At 35.4% G+C, this 27,315-nt stretch overlaps 1 protein-coding gene and 1 long non-coding RNA gene across 17 annotated transcripts in view; one reads left to right on the top strand and one right to left on the bottom strand.

Moving 5' to 3' along the window:
* Positions 1-27,315, top strand: part of LOC118680386 (uncharacterized) — a 290,728-nt gene that overhangs the window by 94,595 nt on the left and 168,818 nt on the right. The window lies entirely within an intron of this gene.
* The window catches only part of zormin, a 187,531-nt gene that overhangs the window by 19,116 nt on the left and 141,100 nt on the right, over positions 1-27,315 (bottom strand). For 6 of the 15 annotated variants that reach the window (XM_070111798.1, XM_070111799.1, XM_070111802.1 and 3 more), the window contains 9 exons: positions 20,749-22,570; positions 17,216-17,422; positions 16,661-16,821; positions 14,058-16,025; positions 8,971-10,525; positions 7,289-7,816; positions 4,029-4,111; positions 3,759-3,939; positions 2,959-3,688 (listed from right to left, as the gene is read on the bottom strand). In XM_070111798.1, the coding sequence (XP_069967899.1) occupies positions 3,597-3,688; positions 3,759-3,939; positions 4,029-4,111; positions 7,289-7,816; positions 8,971-10,525; positions 14,058-16,025; positions 16,661-16,821; positions 17,216-17,422; positions 20,749-22,570 (6,597 nt within the window). In that variant the 3' untranslated portion in view covers positions 2,959-3,596. Of the gene's footprint in view, positions 1-2,958; positions 3,689-3,758; positions 3,940-4,028; positions 4,112-7,288; positions 7,817-8,970; positions 10,526-14,057; positions 16,026-16,660; positions 16,822-17,215; positions 17,423-20,748; positions 22,571-27,315 lie in introns of those variants that run through there. The other 9 variants (XM_070111800.1, XM_070111801.1, XM_070111806.1 and 6 more) reach the window with 7 other exon arrangements.

Genomic DNA, 27,315 nt, shown 5'->3' with positions numbered 1-27,315 from the left:
TTGCGATAGATTTTGGCGTTAGAGTATAACAAGTCAAGGTTGATTAAAAATTAACGAAAATAATTGATTTGAATGACATATTTTTTATTGCATTTTAAAAGCGTGGTGGAAATAAGTATCGAGCATTTAAGGAAAGGCTAAGTTCGAGTGGGGCCAAATATAGATCTAGTAAATAGAAATCTATTATTTTTGCATTAAATTGAATGTTTTATTAATCATAGTTAAAATGATTAGAATTAGGACAAATATGCACCATTTTGTTCGCTGACTTGTTGTCATGTTGTAGCTAATCTCACGGCCTATTGGCAAAAGACTAGGACAGTTGACTTTTAGGACAGGCCGACCTTTCACCAGCAAAATCATTCGCCAAAGAGAGGGACAGGTAGAAATCACTATTTTCCAAGTTACTCAGGCTTTAATATATATAAATTGATCCTTAGAAAACTGGTCCGATTACAAAACAAAAAAAAAATAATAATAATAAGAAAAAATGTTAACTTCGGTTGCCGAAACTAGCTTCACAAATTAAAATGTTTCCTTACCAGAATACATAAATTTTTTTCGAAGATTGTACCGTTGGCCTAGACAATACTCCATGTAAAATTTTGTGAAGATATCTCGTTAAATAATAAAGGCCTTGATTTTGGTCTTTGAGTTTGTATGACAGCTACATCCTAAGGTGGCGCGATATCGGCTTGGAGAGAAAAGGAAGTATGCAGAATTTCAGATCGATGAGTATTTTAAAAACCTAGGGACTAGTTCGCGTATATATAGAAAGAAGAACGAACAGACGATCAGACGGGCATAACTAAATCGACGGAGCTCTTCACGCTTATCATTTATATACATATATATATATGTATATACTTTATAGGATCCCCGAAGTTTTTTTCTGTGTTGTACAAGCTTTGTGGTAAATTTAATATATGTACTCTGTTCAGAGTATAATGACCACCATGAATAGGGTTTCACTGATAATGAGTGAGTAAATTTTTGAAACAATATTGTAGTTTTCGAATAATAAGACTACATTACCAAAATAAAGAATACCTTAGAAAAGTTCAGTAGCAATTGGGATAATAAATAAAACATTAGTTCCGATGTTCAGGAAACAAACAGGATATCTGCTTTAAAGCAAAGGTAAATAAACTTCGTAAGAGAAGACAAATTTGGAGCTTTCAATGAATCCAATTAAACTCACTATATCCTTTTCATGAACAAAATACACTCAGAAGAAATAACTAATTTAGTGCGACACCTGCCGATTTTAGCATAATTTTAGACGGCCTAAGCTTTTAATGATACCACTATAATGAGCTGTTTCATTATAATTATTTTATAAGTATTTTTGTTCACAATAAGTCTACCTTACCTTAAAAAAACCGACGTCAAAGCGCCTAAAACCCCGCAAACAATATCTTTGAAGTGGTTTGAAAGCATATAATCCTATATTATCATACATACATACAGCATATTCAGTAAGCAGCGTTAAGATCTAAAATTTCTGTGGAATTTGTTTTCGTAGTTTCGTAATGATAAATGGGTTGCCACTAAATACCCGCTGACAATTGATTTTTCACGGCACGTGTCATGCAGTGGACCTAAGTATCTATTTTTTGTGCCAACTGAAAAACGCATATGAAAACGTTTCCGGCGCGGGTTGCTCGCCTGCCCTGCAAGTATGTGGTAAAGCGAGAGTTCAACTTGTCAAAACAATAAAATAATAGTTTCACAAGATTTTGCCAATTATTCTATGGCAAAGTGCCAGCGGCAAACAAAGAGAATACAAATATACATTTCGTGGGCGTCTAAATGTTTTTCGAACGACGGTGCTCTATGTATGCAAATTAGCTGTTTATGAATTTCCCCTGTGTGTGAAAGCTTTCGAAAATTAATGGATCCGAATAAACACCTGCGAGAGGTACAATATTTTTAAACCACAACAAAACTACTTGCTAATGTGTCATTGTTGTTGTTTTGCTTATTAGAAAATTCTCATTTTATGAACTGTGGCGGCATCTATCAGAGCTTACGAAATAAAAGCTCTTCCAAAAATATCATAATTAAAATTTAAAGACAGATGGCGTTGAGGGTGTAGGCTACCTTAAAAAAACGTTGGCGTTAAAAATTTCAAAAAGATTTTCTGAAGCTTAAAAGCTTTTTTAAGATTGTTTCTAGCGCTTTTCGTCAGAGACTGAAATTTTAAATATATATGCCTATGAAAATTTGGAATAATATTCTATTCTAAAATAGTTTTCGAAACAAAGGATATATTTTTGTATTGTCATCATGGGAAAAAATTCGTTGTGTTTATTAAAATTTCTCAAAAAGTTCGGTGTTAGCTCAGCTTCTTCTGTATGTTAATCTGCTATTCTCGAGTAGTTACGAATTAACTTTTACTCTTGTAAATCATAATTTGGACTTAACCTTGACTACACTCGTTGGATTTCTATTTTCTGTTTTATTGGCAATAACAAATAATGCAAAGCGGCTAGAGCGAGAAATATATTCTAGGATATTCCTCACTTATTTCTCTTAGCAAATGCTGCCGTTTTTTGTAATTTTTTATTATTCAAACCAAATCCTTGTATGGGCAACTTTTTTATTTGACAATATATCTTAATGACATTCGACATAAATTATCCACGACAAATCTATAATATCCGAATATATTGTTCAGATCGTATCACTATACTATATAGCTGTCATATAAACTGACCAAAATCAAGGAAAGATCTTTGTATACCCTTTTATGCTAAAAGCAATGCTTCCTTAAAGGGTTCTACAGCTTCGCTGCAGCCGAAATTAACGGGTTTTCTTGTTTTAACTCAAACAATTTATTCTTATTTGAGTAATGGATTTTTTTGAGAACCTGGTTGGGAAACACTGATTAAGAAACTATGTATATGGTATGCGAACCAAGTGCTATAGTCTTAAAAAATATTCTCTTATCTCGAATAAATTGCAAATATATAATATATTTTTCTCTGTTTAAACTGATGGGCGGTATTATATAGAGCCTTAAAAATATACGTCTTTTTCCTGCTACTAACCTCCAAATTATAATAAAGTCATATAAAATATTTTTTTCTCAAAACAAAGTTCCACGAATAATTTATTCAAATAATAGTAATAATAATCATAAAAACACATGTAATACTATTGTTATATAAGCATAAATAATGACAAATTCGGCACATAAATATAAATTTATATCAATTTCAAATCGGCTTAATAGCTGCGTAATACAATAGCTTCTCTGCTCGTATATGTTTGTATAAGTATATAGATTGAGTATTTTTTCACTGCAAATAAATTCGAAATTTTCCATGTGCAAGGAAGAGAAATTAAACATACACATATACATGTTCACCAACTTTTATGGCTGTGTCGGTGCGCATGCGCCTGCGTTGAGCATGAATTTGAGGCACAATTAATACATTAACACATTTTTTTCACTAACTGCTTAAAGTATAACGAAAAGTCCGCAAAACTTTAGTATATTCCGTATTAATTATATTTAAAGATAACTCCCACACATTTTCCGCTGTGCTCTTGGTCGAATTTTTTTCTCAATTTACCGCCTTGTAATCAATTCATAAACGCTTGGCTTGCACGAGTAGCTGTCCGGAAGTGGTGGCTGTGCCCAAAGGATTCGTGGCGGTGCAGGCGTAGACACCGGCATCATCTGTAGAGGGGATGAATGTGATGAAAATTTTGTATCTTAATCATAAGAGTGTGTATGTATATATATTTACCTGGATATGCCTGTGGTATGGTCAAACGACAGACACCGTTACGGTACTCAATAGCATACTTGGCGTTGTTCTGTAAGGCGACGCCGTTACGACTCCATGTCACATTCGCTGGTGGATGCGATTGCACGATGCACTCGAAGCGTGCGATTTGACCCAACATAACGGCATATTCTTTCAGTGGCTGAGCGCAAGTTAAAAAGCGGCGAATTTATTTATTTTTTCTCTTGCTATAAAATTTATATGACATTAGTTCGCTGTGGCTATACTTACCGTTATGAATTGTGGCGCGCGCTTCGGGTAATCATCGCGATTGAGGTGTGCGTTAACGGGTACATCCGATGGCAGTTCTATTGCTGTGAGTTGTTTGAGATATTTGTTTAAAATTTATATTGTTTTTTTTTTGTTTGTTTGGTCTTTTTTTCAATGCAAGTTATTAGTTTGACTCTTACGACATGAACTTTAGTAGATTTTTTTATAAGTAGCATTCACTTATTGTAACACAGATTAGCAAGCACGAGCATAAACAAATATTTTTGGTTTTTGTATTTATGCAAAATAAACGGTACAAAATACAAGCTTAACGCAAGCTGCATGCAGGCGGAGAAGCGTAAAGTAACAGTTTGGCTTACGCGTGGCAAAAATTGAAATAAAAATCTTAATATTAAAAATAATATGTTATATTGCATAAAATTTTAAGCGAGCGCATTTAGCAATAAATAGGTACAACTGTACCGTGTTACGGTACGTTATTGTACCGCGTTTCGGTATATACAACAAAACTTCATTGGTGCAAGGTATTATATAGAAATTATGCATTAGTTTTTCGTGAACTGCAAGTTCGTTTGCTAATATTTGTCGGTACTAATTAATAATATGACGCTAATCAATTTTGACACTATTTTTTACATAATCAATACTGCAGTTCAGCAAAACCTTTAATTTTAGCTTAACATCTTTTACTTGCATAAATAATGCGTTTTTTATCATTCAAATATGTTAATAAAGCTGATTTACTTGTATCGTTTTTTGGCATTTTACTTAAATGAGTTTTAATGGCAAAACTTAAATTTTTCGTACAGAAAAAATATTTTTCTAATAATAATGTTTTTTATAATAATGATAAATTTTTTGTACATTTTTCAAATTGAAAATTCATAACTCCAAAATTTTTCAAATCGAAATAAAAAAATAAGTTTCCAATATTTTGCCTTAAAGAACACAAAACCAATTTTTTTGCACGAACATTTTTTTATATGTAAATTTTAGATGGAATGACATATATATATTTTTTTTTACTTTATACATTAAACATTTTATTGGAATTATACCATATATGTATATATTATACCTCAAAAAATGTATTTCCCAGTATGAGCTCTTAGAATATAGGAAGGTCCTTCGCTACTCAGCTAGAAAACCAAGTGAACATTTTTGTTTTTTTACCCATCTTAATATATAGGAGTTATATAATTTCTAGATATCACCCCAAAGCAACGAATTTTAAAGAACTTATCTTCGAGAACTCTTATTTTTATGCTTCAATTTTTTTTGAAACGCTGTCTCGAATTCAAACGAAAAACCTTGTTTACATTTGCTAAAATAATGTACATGAATGTGTTAAAGTTAAAGGCTCACCTTCAACGAAAAGAAAATCTAAGACTGGGAGAAAATTGCATCTGAAGTGGATACTGAAAATACTATCGGAGATATAAGAATATTAATAAGACTTTTCTAACTTGGCTCCGAAAACCTTAAATACGTTTTTATCGAAACGCTGCTCTCATAGTCAATAAGGAAAATTGTTACAAAACGGCTGACTTGAAATTTTCACACGATATTCTTATATATTATATAGGTCAGATAATAATAAAAGTAATAAGATTTTTGATTATATTTCCGGTTTTTTAATTCACTCTAAAGTGTAAATTTTTTCACAAAAACTACTTTATTTGGGAAGCCACCATTTTGTCAAAAATCATATAAATGACTAGTCTTTCGATTATTACCTGTATCCATATATAAAAATAATACATTTTTTTTTTCTATTTGGATTTGAGATAATTTGAAGCAGGAAAATCTTCCTCACCGCCAGACAGCTCTTTCGGAGGTCTTCCTGGAGATCGAATACGGTATCAAGGGATTCCAAAATTTTAAAAATTGATCACCGTTTCTTTAGTACATTAATTTTTTTTAATTCACTTTATTTTTGTTTAATTATCAAACAAAACGCCTCATCAAAGAATTTCATGAAATAACGCGGTTTTCTTAATTGCAAGTCGCGATAACCCCATAAGTTGAGTAACACATATTTGATCAGGAAATAAATTTTTTTCTAACAGTAAAAACTCTATGGAATATGATATACAGTAATCATAAACTGTTCGCAGTAATGAATAAAATCAATAATAATTATTTTAAGATCTACAAATAAGATAAGCGTCATGACAAAAAAAGTTTATTCACGATATATGGAAATAAAAAACAAAAAAAAACTCTGTAGCAACATGTTGCAAGAGTATAAAAATTAAAACATGCAATAGCTATTCTACAAACTCAATAGAAAATTACGGGCAAATGCAACAACATCGGACTAATATATGTAAGCGAGCTGCAAAAGAACGCACAACTCGGTTAAAATGTATTCTTTTGCCGCTCACTTACAAGGGTACAAGTAAAAATCTATTATATAATAGATTCAATACATTAATCATGCCTATAGTGTCTTTTATTTTGTGGTAAGACAACAACTATTTTTACAACATCAATTTGGATAACATATTTCGCAGATCTTGAATAGAATTTAAGGATTTGGTTTACCAGGAAATTGGGATTTGTCAATATTACAACTAATACTAGCGATAACCGATTATCATACGATGTCTATGTGATTATGAACAACTACGTATTTCTTTAACTGACTAACACACAGGATCACATTACAGTAAATTATTCTCATTTATAATACAATGAGGATTTTCAGAAATATAATAACAAATATAGTTTTTTCTAGCATTGCAGCAAGCATTTTAAGGTGGTAATCATCGAGCTGATAGTGAGAGGAAAGAATGCGACGATTTTTTGTTAAATATTATAAGGTGTGGATGTGAAATGAATATTATAATGATGTAGAGTACGAGTATATTACAATGGTAACGGTGTACTTGAGCAAAATTCTCAGCAAGGAAATAATGAAATGACTATTTTTTTTTCAAATATATACATTTTTGTATACATATGTAGTTGTATGACATCATTAAGGCAAGTTTGGCTTGAGAAAAGAAGTGCTGCGTTTGATTACTTTTAGCGGTCAGTGTAATTGCTTAAATAATGCAAATTGCTGATTGCCAGAAAGTGCGACATTCCATATTAAGCGCCTAACAGCGCGAATTGATTGAGACGTTACAACAACAATTGGTTAAAACAACATCCATTTTTGTAATTTTGTAATACGAGTAGCAGAGAGAATATGATGATCTAATGAGATAGCTAGCTAATGGTGTGAGGCGATCACGTTCGTGTGTAATCAGTACCTGTATTTAAATATGCTAGACGATTCAATGGCTCATTATCATGTAGACGATCGATATTTATATCGATAACTTGTGTGTTAGGTAGGCTATAACGTTTCTTGAGTCTGTGCACACCACTTACACCACCGCCGACACCGCGCACACCCGGCGGCGCTGGGCTACGACGACTTGCAGTGCCGGTGTCAGAGTAATAACCACTCAGAGATGATGCTGGTCGCGCATACGGTACACTGAGTTGCGTCGGGGTGAATGAGCGCGTCGGTGTGGCTGCAGTGGTGCGTTCATGTTGCACCGGTATGACGAGCTCACCATCGCCACCACTTAAGGGGTATGGTGATTTACGACCACCTTGTAACAATTGTTGCGTGGGTGTAGCAGAGGCGTGACGCGGTGGCAGTGTTGACGACGAGCTATTCCATTGGTTGCTTACGAATTTATGACCCTCGCCCGGGAAGAGTATACCGAATTCATAGCCAAAATCATATTTAAAATAAATTAGACCGGTGTTGGGATCGACACATTTTGTACCTTTTTGTGGACACAAACGTAGACAGACACGTAGATTTTTGGATGGGGCAGTTGGTTGGTTGGTTGTGGTTACACAGTGAGAGAGAGAAAGAACACGTTTTTTGGAAATAAATAAATAAATATAAATAATAATATGATATTAAAATAAAATTTGAAATAATTTAGAATATGTAAAAAGGGAACAGAACGAAGCATTCCAGGTTTGAACAAGAGTAATGTATGTGAATATTTGTATGTGTTAGTTGGGGGGAAAAATCTTAAAACTCGCAAGCTAATTTCGAATTTTGAAAACTGTAAAAAAAACTGTTAAATTCAAATACCAATTTGTTTTAGTAAATACACCATCAGACAAAAGTATTCGCCCATAAAAATAAAAAACTAGAAAAGACATTAATTTCGGTTCCACCGAAGCTATAATACCCTTCCCAACAACTATGGATTCCTTACAAGAACTTTGATAGTTCAGTTTGTATGAAAGCTATATGCTATAGTGACTCGATCTGAACAATTTCTTCAGATATTACACTGTTGCCTTGGACAATAACCCATTCCATATTTGGTGAAGATATCTCGTCAAATGAAAAAATATTCTATTCAAGCCCTTGATTCCTATCGTTCAGTTTGTATGACAGCTATATGCAATAGTGACCCGACCTGAACAATTTCATAGGAGGTTGCACCGTTGCCTTGGGCTGTTTTGTCAAGTCAGCAGCATCTTGTTGACCGATATCTCAAAAACTGATGGACTAGTTCGCATATATATACGTACATGGCTAAATTGAAATATTACAAATATCTTGGCAAACTAAATATACCCTGTTCAGGATATAAATATCTGGAAACTTATATCATCATCAAACATTTCTATATATTCTATACAAGTTCTATACAGCTAGACAGGGTCAGTACAATGAAACGAAAAGCCATCCTACAATTTTCTCATTCGAACATTAGTCCCAAATCATCCACTAAATAACTAAATTTCGACTATCAAATCGTTTACGAAACGACCATTTATTTAATTTTCTTGAACGAATACTTTTGTCGATCGATGTACTCATAATGCAATATAACGTCTATTATTGTGGGCTTATATGTAAAACTCTACAACTACAACAAGCTCTCATGAGAGCCACTTCATCTACGGTACTTACCGTATTGCGAGACGCGTGATTCGTCGCGATAGGCCTGCGGTTTGTTGTCACCCTCGCTTGGTGCACGCTTGAAACCCGGTCGGAAGGAGTGCGTAATGACTTTCGGTTCAGCACTGCCATTATATATTTTCGTGGTCTTACTACTCTTCTGTTGCAGATCACTGGTGATGTCACTGATGAACTGATGTGACTTTTGCAAAAAGGTCGAACTCATCTGTTTGCCCTGTTGATCGATGTGTGACTGTACGTAACCGTATTTAGGTGGCGAACCGACCTTCAAATTCATATCGTCACGTGGAAAGCGTTTCTCGACAACCGTAGCGTCGGGCTGCAAGGTCTGATAACGCTGCTGATAGCTAGAGCTAGTGCTGCTCTTCATGGACGAGTGACGATTTAGCGATTGAGTACGCTGGCTGGTCGTAGTACCGGTAGCGCTGAGACTACTACCGCGTTGAGAACGCAATTCGTTAGGGTCCACTTTTATTTTCGTGGGCATTTCGGGACCACGATCGAATTCCATTGGTGAGAGTATACGTTCGTAAGCGCGTGGCACGCTGCAAGCACGTCCCGTTTGTGGCGGTTCGACATGCCTAAAACGTAGCGGACCGTTTTCACCGTGTGGCATCCATAGAGGACCTATTTTAGCATTCTCTACTTCGCTTTCATAATCGCTCTCACGAAATTCGCCTGGCACGAACTTAGTCGGTGTGGGTGGCGGTGGTACACGCGCCTGCTGTGTTGGCGTGTAGCGACTGGGCGATGGGCTATAGGGGAAGGGCTCGAGTGGTGTACTCACTTGACGTTCCTGTTGCTGCTCCTTCTGGCTGTCGAAGTGTATGACGCGCTTGGTCTGCTGCATATTCACCACGCGCTGACAACTTTCAGATGATTCTTTCATATGCATAACATTTTTTGTTTCGGTCGCCATTTTCGCCATATGCAATGGTGTGCCGGCAATGGCGTTATAGTAAAGCGCCGGTTGTGCGCGTGGCTCATATCTCGGCTGTGGCTGCTGCTGTTGTTGCTGTTGTGTGGCAGCAATAAATTTTGCGGCGACTGGCTTTGGCTTGTACACCTGTTGTTGTTGCTGCGTTTTTTGTTGCTGGAAGTATTGTTTCTGCTCCTTGGACTCGGTCTTGATTTCATGCCGTACTTCCTTCTTGATTGGTTCGAACTTCTGTCGCGGATAAGTGCTCACCGCTGGCGGTGTTGGCTCGAAATCCATTGGCGAAGGTGTCACCACAACTGCTGGCGATTTATGTCCATTAGTCAGGTGAGACTTTGGTGTTGGCGTAGGTGGAAAGACGACACGGTAGCCCTTGATCTCATTGTCGGATTCTTGTGTGCGCGAGACGGATCTGAAACGTTCCTCGACTTCACTGCTGTAATCGCTGAATTCGGCTGGCGTTTTACGCTGTGCCGGTACGGGTGTGACTGTCGGTGTTGGTAGCTTCAAAGGCACTGACTGATATTTGGGTGCGCTAATGTTGCTTATATTGCTAATATTGGAGGCGTTGTAGTAGCTGCTGCTCATGCTCGATACGCTCTTGTAGTCCTGTGAAATGATTTGAGAGAAATTAAGGTTAATAATCAGTGTAATGCTAAGTTTTGTAATAAGCTGAGCTTTTAAAATGGCGAAAAGTAACAAACACCAATCAAAATGAAACTAAAAATAATAATTATTGAAAGAGTAAATAGCGTGTAAGAGCGATGCAAATAATGAGTTATGAACACATTTAATTTTTAATTGAAGATTTGCAAAATGCTAAAAAAAAATTATACTTTAGAAATATACAGTATGTTAAAGCTCAAAACTGTGTAAAAACATGATAGCTCAATTTTTTAAGCGAAAGCTTACACTCTTTTGTTTAAGCTTTCTTAAATATAATGCATATGATCTCTTGATGCCGTCCATCTATTTAAATTTTGTATAAAATTGGTAATGCAGTAGTCTCTCTGGTACTTACATCAGACTTTCAAGGACATTTCTGATATGAAAAAGCATCGTATGAATCCTATTAGCTTACTTTTATTAAAACTGGTGGGATAATTTTAACTATCAAGGTCGGTTACCAAATATCTACAAATACCGTTAATCCAGTCCAAATTATTCTGTATTTATATATGGTATGTGCTTTTGCCGGTCTAAGCTTGAAAAAAATTTAATGCTTTTAGTCATTAATTCGATCTAGCTATAATCACTGCAGCAGTTTTCTGATGGGTTGAAGATGTTTTGTCGATGCTTGTGGATTCAGATCCATACTCTGACTTTTTGGTAGTTCAAAGAAGTGATCTTTAACTGTTCAAGTGTAATCTCCATGGCAGAGATCAAACTTAATAAATCAGCCTAACCTGACCGCACTCATAGTACTTATTATTGATACTTATTAAATCTAGAGATCTGATAATTGGTTACTGCTTTTAAGTGATATATATTCTCACAGCGTACTTAAGCAAGTTTGCTTTTATATACTAAATATAATTGAAATTCATACCAATATAAAATGCGATTATGTTCATAATGAAATTTATGAGATATGATAAACTTTTAAGAACATATGGTAACGTGCATGAGATGACTTCTTGACATTCCCAACCATGCAAGTTTATTTATAAATAGATGGATTACTACTTTTATATATTTATGTATGTATTTTATTTAATATATATATATATTAGTGCTTAATATATGACATTAATGAATGCGCGAATGACTCCAATTGCTTAAAGCGGCATATTTATAGGCGTGCAACTGCTTACTGTAGCATACATTTGCGCGTAACCATAAACTAATTATACTTATATAATACTTGTTTAATGCAATGCGTGTTTGATGATGCGTTTGATTGGCTACTTTATATATAGTAATTATGATAATAGCGCCGATTTATTGTATTTAGTGCATTTTAGGCTCTGTTTTTTACAATGAACTCTATGAATGCAGTATTGATGATAATGATGGCGGATGTTACGTAGCAGCACAGAACGCTAAACGCCTGAAAACAATTACGGGAAGCTTATACATAATTTTTCCTAATAAAAAAATTATTATGAATCAAAAGAAATTATAATTTACAAATGCAAAAAATTAATTATAAAATAAAATAACATAACAAAAGTAAAATATATACTACAAAATAAAATTTTTGCTACTGACAGCTTCTCTAATGTTATTGTACATATTAAATGCAAATAAAAATATATAGATTTGCTAGTTTACAATAGAAAAAAAATTATAAATAAAATAAAAAATTACATAGTATTTAACAATAAAATGTTTCTGAAGCTGAACTTATGTGATTTTTACTTCTTATTATTTATCAAATTCTGCTTCTTTAGTATTTGAATGATTTTTTAATAATTAAAAAAAGTTTCAGTATACCCATACAAATAAAATAAAATCAGCTTCAAAAATTATATTCAAATCTGTGTACTTTGGTATATACATACACACAAGACCGTAAGTACTAGCGCTACATACAATTGTTAAATTTTTTTTTATTGGCACTGAATTGAATCAAGTAGAGTAGTGAAAAGGACCTATAAATCACTGAGTTATAAGCAAATTATTATGTTTTAATACAAGTTTGCATCAATACCTTAATAAAAAAACAAAGCCCTAGTATGCAATTTTCTACTATTCCTCTAATCTTATAGAGTAGTGAATAGAACAAGCAACTGGGGCATATCATATATGGTATACGAGAATCAATTAGAGAAAGAATAGCAAGCGTTTTCGCCGCTTTAAGGGAGGCGTAGGTTTGAATTTTTTGTGACGACATAGTTAAAATCTCTTTATTAATACCAATGGTACATTAAAGTATGACAATCAAAGAATGTTATGTTAAAATTTTACTAAGAAATATTTAAAAATCGAAATCGAAAAAACGAGATTCATTCATTTTAGATAATAGCTTTTCCCAGGTAACACCTAGATGATTTTTCGAAATTCCAATTTTCAATTTTTTTTAGAACACTTTCAAGAAAAGGACTCGAATTTTAGCGAAAATCTAATCGGCTAATTTATTTAACAAATTTGAAAATAGCTTTCCGGCGTTACCGTGTAAATTACGTACAAAAATAGAGTTCAAAGAATCCGTGAAGTAGCTTATAAGTAGGAAATGAAAAGCAACGACTTTGAAAATTTGAGTTGTGGGTAAAACGCTTTAATGTGTTCATAAGTAGAATTAAATCTGATGTGTTCATAAGAAATTTCGACACAACATTTCTGAGGTATGATGCATTCAAAAAAAAAAATTAAATCTAATTCCCCCCTTGATTAGGTATACTTACACACTACAGCTCGCAAGCAAATGATCCGATCCGATCGTTATCAAATTTTGTTTGCACGTTCTGTATAGGTATATATAGTTTTCCATACAATGATCTACTACTTTCACAGGCAAAAACAATCAAAATTTTGGTAAAATTCAACTATTTATATTACTCAATTATATTTGAAAACGCCGTTTTTGAGTTTTTTTCAAACGCACAAGATTGTACGGACAATATCTGCTAGTTGACGACTTAAAATAGTAATCAGTATACTGCTCAGATCAGAAAATCTGAAATGGATCATAAATACATAAAGTGTGAGTACTTAATATATTCTAATGAAAACTGGATATATGATACTAGAAATACTTGTATCAGGGCCTTGTAGTTTTGATTTCTTTATCCATGCTCGTTGAGCGGTCGCTAGGACTAAGGGTAAGCTCTCTGAAATACAACAAGTACTATTTTAGCTACAGATGTAATCTGCCGCAATTTGTTTCGGGAAAGTCTCAGACTTTAAAACAACTATTTCTAAAAACGGTGGGGTTCAAATAACAAAGGATTCCCAGTTTATCTTTCTATGAAATTCAAATCAAAAGACCCCGCACTTCTCTGCTGAAACCCTCAGTGCCAATACCAAAATATACAAATATATTGTATAATAGACTAATTAAATGCGATATATACCATACTCGTATGCTATGTTCAAATACAATAAATAAAAGTATAATAAAAATCAAAAGTTGCACGTTAGAAACAAATTGGTGGTAGCAACAGAACAACATCAATAACAACAACAACAACTAGCGAACCTTCTCCTCACGCCTGTACTCATTCTTGTCCGAGTACAACTGTTTCTCGTGACCACCCTCTTCCTTGCTGCTATAATAAAGGGGAGCTGGCGGTTGCTTCTCCAATTGAGGCTGCTGGTAGAAGCTCTGCGATGGCGCCGGTGCCGGGGCTGGTGTAAATTGTGGTGTGTATTGTGGTTGCTGCGGTGGAGTTTTAAACAGTGATGTCATAGGCGCTTGCGGCAGCTGTTGTGATGATTTCGAACTGGAAGTTGATTCGTAAAATGAACGACTCTCCTGATGGGTCGATTCCATTTTACGGAAACTAGAAATATCTTCGGTATCGGCTGCATAACCGCTTGTCTTGAATGTGTGATGAGTTGTGGGCACAGTTGGTGTACCAACCAAACCGTCTGGTACACTCTTGCCAACAGGTCGAAATGAGGCTTCATCCGATTCACTGCCACTATACTTCCAACGATCGCTTTCGTAATCACTCTCATACGGTTGACCGACCGTCAGTTTAGTTGGTATTACTGGCGGTGGTGGCTTATAGGTGGTTGTTGTTTTGGCGACTTGTGGCGTCGTTGTTGGTGTGAGTGTAGGCACTGACATTGGCAATACCTTTGAGGGGCCTTGTTGCAGATTTTGCTCTAACGTTTTCTCCATGTGCTCAACCAAGGATTGACGACGAACTTCCGGTTTGGGCGCAAAACAAATCTCTGGTGGTGAACCTGGCACTAAATGTATATCATCTAACGGTGTTTTCTCACGCTGCGGTGTGGTGGGTACATTAATCGCTTTACTGATCTCTTTCACGAGATATGGTGCGCTCAAATCGGGCGCTGGTGTTGGCACTTTCTGTACCCTAATCTCGCGTTGCTCCATTTTCGTATCGGTCTCCGTTTCTGTTTTATACCTTTGTTCCAACTCACTAGTACCACTCTCGTAACCGCTCAAATTACTAGGTGTCCACAACTTTGACATGGCTACGCCCTCCGCGGAGGGTTTAGGCGAAGGTGAACGTGTGAATTGCTGTGGTGCTGGCAATGTAGCCGCTGGCCGTATGATCGGTTGCCCATACTCAACTTTGACCTCCTTCGACATGGTGGACTCATGTTTAAATGTCTGTGAGACGGGCAGTAACGGTAATGTGCGTACACCGCCAATCGGTGGCTCTTTTGGTGATTGTTGAGATGCCTCTAATATTTTAATACGATCATTAATCATTTGTGGCTTGCCATTTGTGGCTTCGAACTTCGGTATAAAGCATATTTCAGGTGGTGAACCTGGTATGAGATTTAAATTTTTGAGATCGTCCTCAAGCGTTGCCGATTGTGCGGTTGCACCGCTCGGTCTTGAGATCGTTAGTGGCGTCATGCGTTTGTTGACCGCATTAACCTCTTGTTTTTGATATCTTTCACCAGGTGGCGCTGGTTGCGTGCCACCTTGACTTTCGATTTTCTTAAAGAAATCGAAAGATGAGGATTTCTTCTCACTCGTCGTGCTCTCGTACTTCGATGTTGATGTCGTCGTGGTGGCTGATGTTAGCAATGGCGTTTCACCTACACCTTTGTAGCTGCCGTCGAGTTCTGTGCTAAGCGTGGATTGGAATTGTGATTGCTGGGTTGTTGGGGTTGGGGCAATATTGTTAGATGTTGTATAGGGTTTGGGCGGTACTTGCGGCGGTGTTTGTGTGGAGCCGGTTTTAGAGCGTGTGCTATCGGTGTTGGTCGATACCGATTTCACGTGCTGCCAATCGGGCAGTTCAGTGCTGGTGCTAATGTTAGTCGCAGCTGTTGGCGTTTTCGGGCGTTCGCTCAATGTGGGCAGATCTAAGTACGCTTGTTTGTGTTCTAGACGCATTGTTGCCTCGGTGGTGCAACGATGCTCAGTTACTATTTTCGACTCAGATAAGCCATGCAGATCGGATGCGGTGGAAATATCGGTCTGTGTCGTTTCAAAGGACGGTGGCTCTTTAGCGAAGGTCTACAGGTGTTGGATGGTGATTGGTCAGCGATGGATATTTGGGCATTCAATGATGTTGTTATTTTTAGTTTGTGTGACGGTAGTTGAACACATGGTTTTTCAGTTGATTGGGTTTTGGTATTAAATGGATGCGTGTGAAATGGTTTTTGATGCAGAAATTCGTATGTTGATGGTTTATGGTTTTTTTTTTGTTTTGATTTTTGATTTCAACATAAAACCCCATAAAGCAATGAGAGAAGCAGTTGGATATAGACAGAAATTTTTTTTAAGCGAAAATGCGAGTCGAAAATCGAACAATTGAATTTTATTGGTAACGTTGGCGAAAAAACAATGAGAGAAAAAGGTTTACAATAAATTTAAAATAATTTGTATATGCGTATGTATTATATGTAATATTAAATATCAATCGATATTATTTATAAATCCAATTATTTTATATATTATTTTATATATTGGTAAATATTTTTATGCATACAAATGCAAAGGGTGACATTATTTCTGTTTTATTAAGTTCAATAATTTAATTTAAGGTAATAAATAATAATTTAAAAAATAAAATCGGTATGAAATTCGTGTATGAATTCCTTGTCATTTAATTATTTAGACTTTGTGAAAGAATGTACATGCAGACTTACTTCGGTTTTCAGATCAACTGGCGTTTCGTAGACAATAGTCTTAACAACCTCCTGTAGACGTTCTGGCGATGGTTCCAATATCGCACAATCGGCAATGCTTTTGGCCTCGCCGCCGGCATTAGTGGCTTTCACCATATATTTTCCCGAGTCACTATATTGTCCTAAATTTGTAGGTTAAAAATTGTACATTAACTCGAAAATTCGTGTAATAGAGAGAGTCAGTAAAAAAAGTCAGTAATTTAAGAAAAAATCATATTTGTTGGTAAAATTAAGTTGAACGATACAATTATTTTAAACCCTACTCATAAAACTATCAAATTTTGAAATTTAACAACACTCAAGGTATGTGACTTTGATAAATATTTACAAAATTGCCTAAATGTAGGCAACGAAAAATTAAAGGTGAATAACTTTGATAATTTAGTAAAATATGTTCCAAAATATAGGTAACATAACATATAAATATTATATACAAAACGATATTTTGGACCTGCTTTTCAAAATAATGAAATTCGAATTCATTTTCATTTTCTTTTAATCCTCTTATCCACTCACCTTTCTCGATAATCAGCTTGTAGGAGTTGCCTTGTGATAAGAGACGATGCTGTGACACTCCTGCTTCTTGTATTGGTTTATCGTCTTTCATCCAGGTTACCGTTGGTTCCGGCAAACCGGTTACTTCTACTTCCATTATGATCTTTTCACCGCGTTTTACGACTTGCGCCTGCAGACGTCGCCCAAAGACAGGTGGGAAAATGGTTTCTATTAAAATTGAAATTAAAAAAATATTAAGTCAACAGCTTATGGCATTTTCAACTAAACAAATTACTTTAGTACTAAGTCATCAAAATATTAAAACTTTAAATACAAATATGAAAACAATTTTCAAGATCAAAAATGAGATATTGATTTGAGTTTTAAAAATTCTCAAGATTTAGCTTCACAGAAAATTTAAGTTTACTTATCAATATTATTGAACAGTTTTATTTGAATTTTAACTTTTAACTTAGTAACAACAAAGGTTTTCCATGAACTGCTGTGTGGTTCTACTCGTAAATCACCCTTAAAACTGCAATGGACACAAATTAGGAATAATTACCCATATTATCAATTATATTTTTGAGTATTTTGAAACATAGAGACATTTTGTCATATTATATATTAGTTCTCGAATAACTTACATATAATTGGCCTTAAGAAAACTAATACGATTCCAAGTTAATTTCTGATATTTTTGACTCGACTCGAACTTTTTTTCTGGTTTTTGCAAATAAATATTTATTTTTATATATTCCAGCCAGATGGCAACCCCACAAAGAAAATTTTATGAAGTGATACTACATTATAGTGTACTAACTTCGTGCTATTTTATATATCTCTTGAATTTGCGAATAAATTTCTAAATTTCTATAAAGTGTTTCATAATAGTGGCAACATCTTTTCAACTCATACTTAAAACCAACTTTTGGAAATCTTCACAGTTTAGTATATTCTATAGATTAGAAATTTCCAGCTTAGTTTTTTATGCACAACATTTTTAATTTATTAGGTGGCAACTCCAAAACAATATTTTTGAAATAAAGCTTGTTTAAAAAGCTAAGCAACAGCAAAATTAGCCTTTTATATGTAATTATTCAATAAAAAAACAGGTGGCAACTCTATTTTTCTGCTCTATTGTGCCAGTAAAAATTATGAAATTTCGTTAATATAATATTTTCGTTTAAAATACAAATAAAATATTTGCAAAGCCAAATACATTATTTGGTAACCGCGCGAACCAACCGGCGCATAACATAAATGGCTCAAAAATACAAAAGAAAATAAATAATTTTCAATGGTGACCGCTTCTGTAGTACATTATGCGCTGTGTAGCCCGTCACCATTGCCAACAACTGCTGCACCGCCGTCACTCAAATAAAAGTCATTCATTTGGTTTATGAATTTTTGTTGTTTTTTTTTCTTCATATATTTTTTTTAGCGGTTCTTTTTTGTTATTCACTTATATTTTGTCTTAAAATGCCAAAAATCATTAAATTCAATATGAAATGCTGAAAATGCTGCACTGCAGACTGTTATTTAGAGAATTTCAAGTTTGTTACGCTTTGCTATTCCTCTTAATTTAATAAACACACGCACATATATATATACATACACACATACATACATATACCATATATGCCTATTTCAACCGCCAACATCCTAGCAGCACATCGAGTGACGAAGGAAAAATGTTGAATTTTTGGCAAAGCGCCTCATAAAATAAACATTTTTAAGAAACCAAGAGCCGAAGAAGATGATGATCGTCATGATGCCACTATGATATGTTCGTGTATGTGTGGGCCCGTGCTTGCCGAGCATTGATTTCGGTTGTAGCGCAATGCTCAAAGTTCTAACGCTGCATGTTTTTTTGCACAGCTGGCTGATTGTGCAAAATTTGATGCGTGTGGCCCTGAATTGTTTTCCTTCCACCCGCCCAAGTATTCACTTGAGAAAAAGAAGCCATTAGCGCTGCTCCAGCAGTTAGGAGCTGTTGAAATGTTTATCGACGTGTTGGCTACCTATTACACTGTGTAGCTAAAGTATTCATACTTTGCTCCTATACTGTTTTCCACCACACCGACAAAACTGATGGCCATGCAAATGCTATACTTCATCATTTAGTTGAAAACAAAGTTAAATCTGAACGATCGGCTTGTAGGGAAAACTTTTTCATTTGACGATGTTAATGTTTTTTCTTGATTTGATGTTTGATTGCATACGGCTTTGGAGCGTCCAAAAATTAATGAAGCCAATTTTAGATACCCTGTTTTGATGTGAACTGTATTCCAGTCAAGGCGTTCAGCATCGACCGCAGCAAATGGTAGCCAGAAGGAACAAGGCCTGGGCTATAAGGCGGGTGAGACAAAACTTCCCTGCCGCTGTTTTAAAAATAGTTTTTCACCGGTCCGGTAACATGAAGCCAAGCATTGTCATGATGGTCGACAATCGCTAGCTTCAAATTGTTGAGTTGTTGTCGGTGTATAATGGTTTCACAAGGTTTTAGAAGCTCATAACCCATTACGCCCCTCTGCTCCCAACATAAACAGCGCCCTGACATCACGGATATTCGGTTCGATAAATGTACACTCGGAATATTGAGACAATGGATAAATAATAATTTATGCCATCTCTTGGCAAACCGCACGAATATAGTTATATACCCAATATAGATTCCTACTCATGTGTTAGAATTAGCTGCCAACTATGTTATGCTAACATTTGAACATTTAGTTAAATTAACATTTCTTAAATCCGCTTTCCGAATTTTCCCAATTTTCAGTTATTCGAAAAACTTCTAGAGGTTGAACTTTACTATTCGGTTATTTTAGATCCTTTTTTTAATAAATCGCTCGATCGGAATTCAGTTCTACTTTTATTTTTTTCTAGCGGAGTATTTTACTAAAATTTCTGTGTCCGCGTTTATGAAGAGTTTTTTTTTTTCAAATACAAAGCCAAAAAATTGTATATGCTCTTCGTTCTAGTTGATGGAAGTGGCAAACTAACCCTATTCTAACTTCAATAAAGTCTGAATAGCATTTCCATTGCAATACGTTTTGTTTTAAAGCGAATTACAGTCTCCTAAGCCTTCTCCTCATATTTAAAAACGAAGGAAGACTAAATATGTTTTAGCCTTGCTCCCTTGTCAAGAAATTTACATGAGAAAGTAGTAGCGAATTTAACAATATTAGAATATAAATCTTGAAGAAATTTGCAGCTTTCCATCTAACCTAAAATTCAAACTAAATATATAACTTTAGTCACCAACATTGTAATATCTGAATTAATCCGATTGAGTTTCCTAATTATTTTGATTTGAATGCCACTGCAGAAATAAACGCCTGAATATTTTTCAACAACAGTGTACATGAGTTTGTCGGCAGATTTTTGGTCTAATTTGCATGTTTTTTGCGAAATTCTAATTAATGGCTTCGCCATTAATGTTTTTTCATTTTCTATAAATATTTTTTCTTTTTTAACTTTCGTTCAATTCGCTCTAGTTTCTCTTTTTTTCCGTTTTGTTTTATATGTTCTCGTTTAATGGTACTTACTCTTCACAACTAGATCGGCAGTGCTCGTTGATTGTCCCATTGTATTTGTGGCGGTGACTGCATAGCGTCCCGCATCTGCCACTCCCACCTGCTTCAGCTCGATGCTGATGCGATTGCATCGATTTTCAATCTTCAAACGTTGATTTTCGAACAGTTGTTCGCCATTCTTTTCCACCTTGATTTCGGGTGAGGGAAAACCATCGTAGATCGCCTCCATTGCCACATCTGTGCCCTGATCGACAATCTTACCCGTCAGCGGTGTGGTAAAACGCGGCGCTATTTGCTTGCGTAGGCGCGTCGGTGATTCAGGCACCGCCACACCAGCTGTGCCGGTTATAGCTGGCTGCTGACTCGGTCCATTGCCAGCCGATTGTACCAATGTAAATGATTTTTGTTGTACATTTGGCGTTGACATGTCTTTGCTTTTGTGCAGCTCCTGGTAGTGATGTGTCTCAATGACTTCGGGCTGTTGTGCGCCCAGCTGTTTTAGCGACTGATCGATATGCGCCGAGGAATGATGGATCTCGGTTTGCGGCATATTACCTTCGAATGAGCTAATTTGTGACGTGGATGTGGTGGTGAAGGTCTGCTTCTTAATGATGACACGCGACGATTCGGTATTGTGTTCTTGCGTGGATGTTTGCAGATCACTAGTGGCGGGTAACTGCAACTGCATGCCTGGTCCAAGTAAATTCAAATAAGCCGCACAAGTGGCTTTACCAATCTCATTCTCGGCAATGCAACTTATTTTACCCACAGTATCAATGCTGGCCTTTTGTATGGTCAACACTTGTCTTTCACCACTGGTCGATACGAGGAAGTTGTGCCCATGTACAGGCTGTTCGTTAAAGCACCAATGCACTTTGGGTGTCGGCTTGCCCTTCACAATACACTCGAACTTCACCATATCGTCGGCGTAAGCTTGTTTGTCCGAGAAGAGTTCTTTGAATTCTGGACAAGTAAACTTTTCAACGGGTTCCACTTGTTGACTGCGTTGATTTTCGGGCGCATTCACGCTCTTCACGTTCAATTGCGAGAAGCACTTCGCATCACCCGTATTATTCGAAACTTTCACCGTATACACGCCACGATCGTCGGACACGACATTTTTCAATATCAATTTAAAGGCGCCGATCGCCGTATTATCATTCATCGAAAGCCGCTCACTTTCACACAACTCCTTATTGGCTAGATACCATTTCGCGGTAAGTGGTTGATCACCACTTACGCTCACCTCCATCTCGACCGTTTCGCCTTCGTCCGCCAGCACATCGGTTAGGAACTTATCGAATTTCGGCAGTGTCTCCTTCGGCACCGACTGACGTTCGCTCTGTGCGCGTGTCGCAGGCTCGGCAATATTTAGTGGCGTCACTTTCAGTTCGCAACTGCTTGACGCCTCACCAGCTGAATTGATGGCCACCACTTTGTAATTACCCGCATCCTCTTGATACACTTCTTGTACGATCAACGAGCAGCGGTCACCTTGGAAAAGCAACTGCACATCGGCTGATTCTTTGACTGGTCGCTCATTGTGATACCAAATGACTTCGGGTTCCGGTTGACCGACAATAACACAATCCAAACGCACTGGTTTACCCTCGAATATCGACACATCTTTCAGTGGCAATTGCACCGAGGGCTTAATCGGTTCCATATCGGAGGCCAACTCTGAGTCGGATGTCTCGTTCGGCAGGCGTCCTTTAACGACAACGTTACACGAACTATATGCTTCGCCTGCTAGATTTTTCGCTGTCAACACATACACTCCGGCGTCGTTGGGATAAGCTTGGGGGATTATGAGCGTTGCGCGGCCGTACTCGTACTGAAATGAAAAGCGTTGCGAAAATATTGAAAACCATTAGTGAACAGTCGGAAGTGTGTTTATACATATATATTGCTTGTGCATGTATGTGGGTGTGTGTAAATTTGTAAATACTTGTTCATTTGTAATTAATGTGGCAAATGAAAGTCGAAAAATATGCTATGGTGAATATTTAGCAAAATACTTGCCACCTCGTGCTTGCGTGTGCGTGTTCTGTGTGGTGAATTGGTAGTAAAATTTGTATTCAATTACTGTTGGTGGTATTTTAATTTATTTTTGCTGGTTCCGCTGTTTTGTGTAATTAAAATTTTATTTACACAATTTTCGGATTTATGTTTTGATTGAGCAGAGATTGCATCCGCTAGACTAAACGGGCTGCCATTTTTTATGCACTCCGATTTTATGGTACAGACTTGGCATTTTGAGTGTGGGCGCGAAAATATGCCACTAATCTGATATTGTATTTGACATTGATATATTTTTGTGAACTTTTGGTAAAATTTTTGTTTGGACCTTGCGCAGAAAACGGTTAGGCGGTTAGGATGTGGTAGCTTCAAGTCATCAACAGAATGAGCAGTTTGTGCTGATGGTAAACCATTCCCTACACATAAAGTTCTAGGTTACTCTAGTACAAAGAGCGTGACATTTACCTGTTTTCAGGGGCACTCACGCTAAACCAAATAAACTTCCTCTACGAATGCAACGACTCCACAATTTAATTTGAACAAACTATTTTTTTTTTTCATTTCGGTTGAAACTTCAGTACCTTAAAACCAAGAAATGCGTTGTATAAGCTGTTAAGTGTTTGACACTATTATGGGGTATCAAAAAAAAATACTTTTCATGTTTCCTATATTTGGTCCTAAAATCTTACGGTGGAATAATTTTGTTCAAATAAGTAATGTTTCCGAAAGAGCAATAACCTCCAAAAATTATTATTTTCACCTTTTATTTGTTCAAATCTTGTTATTCTATACGTCCAACCGCATATAGATTTCCTTTCCACATGGGGGATATTATATATGTAGACATATATATATACTATATGTAAATGTAGTAGATTTGAACATGTACCGAGCTGTCTTATGTTCATGAATATCATTAGAAATTTGTTTACTGGAAACTATGTTTAGAATGGCTAAATGTAAACAGACGTGCGGAATATGAAAGTGCGTGTATATAGTATATTATGGCATACTTTTTTACTTATTTAGACCCATTAGGAAAAACCAAATGTTTATGATATGCTTTTATTATTTTAATTTTTCAATAATATTTCATTGATTCCCCTTTTAAGTATATCATTACATCATAAATGAATAAATAACTAAACTATCAAAGAATGTATATTCACTTGTTCACAATGGGAAGACAAATAGACATTCATAAATATACATATATTCATATAAATTATATATATGTATATTTCAACCACATGTGGTGGATATCATACATTTCTCTTTTATATTTTTTGTGGCTATAATCGTCTAAACAAATATCTAAACGTACGGCAAAAGTACAATTTTCTTTGACTAAAGATTTACACATATCTATGTAAGTATATACAATATAGAATAAAGCGAGTTTGCGAAATATGCAAAAATACATATATCGTTTACATACATATATATCTGTGTGTACGCCTAAATGTTATTCGACAAATAAAATCTTTTATTACAGAATCATTTAGCGAACATTTTGCAGCGAAAGTGAACAAGAAAAACAAATAAATGAACACTTGTGGTTAAAACAACAACATAAATAAATTTCTAACAACCGTTATAGCTGACTTTGACTCGCCAAATTTTGTACAGTGACGTAAAGAACAAGCAACTGGTAAAAATCATATCATAATCACATAGACTAACTATTAGTTAGTAAGTAATATGTACACGTAACGGGTTTCTTCGATTCGTCGCTTCTGTGAACACTTTATTTGCGCTCTTCTCGCTTTAGATGTGGAAAAAAGTATACAGTTCGATTCGATAAAAGAAATTATGTGGGTACCTCAATAAATTGGTATAACAGCATAGCATTTTATCTCTATTTGCTTGTACCAGTCTATTTATACCAGCTGCGTGTTCGAAACGTCACTAAAATTAAAGTTATTTTGTTTCGACTATTGGCAATTGGTCTAATTATTTCCAGGTAATGATAAAAAAAAGCTAATTTCATCCACTGAAATTTCGAACCAATGTGATTATAAATATAACTTGAAATAAAAATGAAATAAATGGACTGAAAAGATAGAAATCGTTTTAAAAAGTCCAGTTATTTACATCGCAGAATCACTTAAAACATTTTCTACCTATAATAATTGGCCACAGATTTATTCGACCCTATACTTATCTCAACTATGCTCAACAGCCTTCTTTTCACTAAAAAAAGTGCTTAAACGTTCTTTTCACATTTTTCTATGAGACATTCGATACGACAACGATCCTGCGCGCTACTTTGTTCGTTTACCCACTTCGATATAACACCGTTCCACACGCGCCGACTCGTTTCAACGATCCTGCACGAAACTTTTTCTTTTTCGCATCCAGTTCGATTGAAACTGTGCCTTTTCAGCTCAAAACTGTTAGAAGAGCGGAATTTGTGATAGTTCAAGTAAAGATCAGAGTAAGAAAGGTACTTTCATTGTCATGGCTTATCTAATGAAAGCCGTAATTGTTATAAAGTGTTATCATAAGACCCCATAAAGTAGTATTTTATTTTAATCTGTGCAACATGATATCTCAAATTTACAATTTTGGTAAGCTCAATTTTTATCTCATTCATTTAAAATATTTTGTTTTAGCTTAGAATATTTTTCTCCTATTCGGTTTTATTTCATTAGTTTTAAGAGGCATATTCTCAATAATTATATTTTGATATTTTTTAACGCACAAGTGCTTTTCTTAGATTTATTTCTTCACTTTATTTTATAATGGCACCGAATTTTTTTTGTCGAAAATCATATTGCATTCGACTAAACCCACAAGTTATTTACGCAGTCTGTGACATTTCGCTGTAAAAATTTAAATTTGAAAATTTTCGACTGACAAATTGCCGCTAAGCAGTTGCAATGCCGAGAAAAATATATGTGAATTGATCTTTGTATGTAAATATGTTAGCTTAAAATAATATTAGGGTGGTACTGCCAACTTTATCAAAATGCGTCCTTTTAATAAATTGTAAAATTGGGCATCGACAACTCAAAGTTTTGATATGCAATTCTGTTCTACGCGCAAATTTAGAATTCTACTACAAGCTGATCGTTTTTAATACCTTTATTATTTTTTTTTGGAATTTTTTGTAAGTTTCGGGGCTAGTTTATCAACCTAAAAATTAAATAATTAACAGAGATTGATGTCATAAGTAAATATAAAATATATTTATATTTAGTTTGCCATGAAGCTTGTAATACCTGAAAAGAAACGTCGAAGACCCTATAATGTATATACCATACATATATAGATGATCAGCGTGGCGAGCTGGGTCAATTTAGCCATGTCTGCTTGTCTGTCTGTATACATGCTAAATTTTTCTCAGTTTTTGAGATTTCGAACTGAAATTTTGCACACGTCCTGTTCTCTTCAAAAAGCTGATTATATGGTGGAACCACCGATATCGGACTAATATACGATACAAGTGCTATACAAACTGATTGATCAAACTCAAGTCCTTGTATAGAAAACTTTTGTAACTGACGGGCTATCTTCACGAAATTTGGCACGGATTATTGCCCAAGCAAACTCCGCACATATTGTTTAATGAAGTTAAAGCTTTTATTTTTGTAAACTTCATTATTATTTTTTCAGAATTCTTAAAAAGTTTTGGGTTATTTTGTTATTCTAAAAGTTAAATAATCTATGTTAGCCATCCAAAATAGATATAAAACGTTTTGGGCTACCCTAATGTTTTATTACAAATTTGATAAATAAAAGCGTTTTTGCCTTAAACAATTATAATAATAATCAATTTTCGAAAATTACCACAAAAGCTGTCAACAACAACGCCCACAATCCATTCGCAACAATTTCCGTTTCAAGCACAATGGCCGTTTTTAAGTCATTAATAATACCGCTAAAATATCTCGAAGCAAACTTTCAGCTCGCCTTGACCCGCTCAACAACCGCCAACACCGCCACAGAAATTGTCATAACATAATTATGTCTGCAATGCAGCACATTGCACATTGGCTCCTATAAATTGCACACATTTTCAATAAATATGAATATAATGAATCTTTATCGTCGAAGTCTACGTCGAAATTCATTTAGGTCGCACTATCTTCTCTCGGTTTATTTTTGGCAATCGTCTAAGTAATATCGCACCGCCTGCTCGCCATTTCGCCAACTGCCCACGCTAATGCCATAGTGGCCCCAAAAACAAATTAATGCAATTAGCTCAATTTTTTATTGCACTAAAGTGATTCTATGCTTTTTTTTTCACAGCGTGCTATATATAGCACCATTATTTGGAATAATCGGTTGTAGTGGATACAGTTAGTGCGTTTGGCTCGTTTGTTGAGCATAATTCATTGACGATTATATTTGTGGGTGGTATTTCGGCATAAGTTCCTAATTTTGATACTCTTGTGTACACGAAGCTTCGATAAGTTACTACTACAAACAAAAAGAACTCGGGTTGTTGCATTCTGTAGATTCTGGTCTTTATCTGATCACGGTCAAGTCACTAAATCACCTTTTCGGGACAAAAAAAGCGTTCTCAAAGCCACATGTCTGAATAACACAATACAT

This window comes from Bactrocera oleae, chromosome 6 (assembly GCF_042242935.1).
Source record: "Bactrocera oleae isolate idBacOlea1 chromosome 6, idBacOlea1, whole genome shotgun sequence".
In the NCBI taxonomy this organism is placed as follows: Eukaryota; Metazoa; Arthropoda; class Insecta; order Diptera; family Tephritidae; genus Bactrocera; species Bactrocera oleae.
Note: the sequence above shows the minus strand (reverse complement) of the source record. Positions and strands in the feature narration are given on the sequence as shown.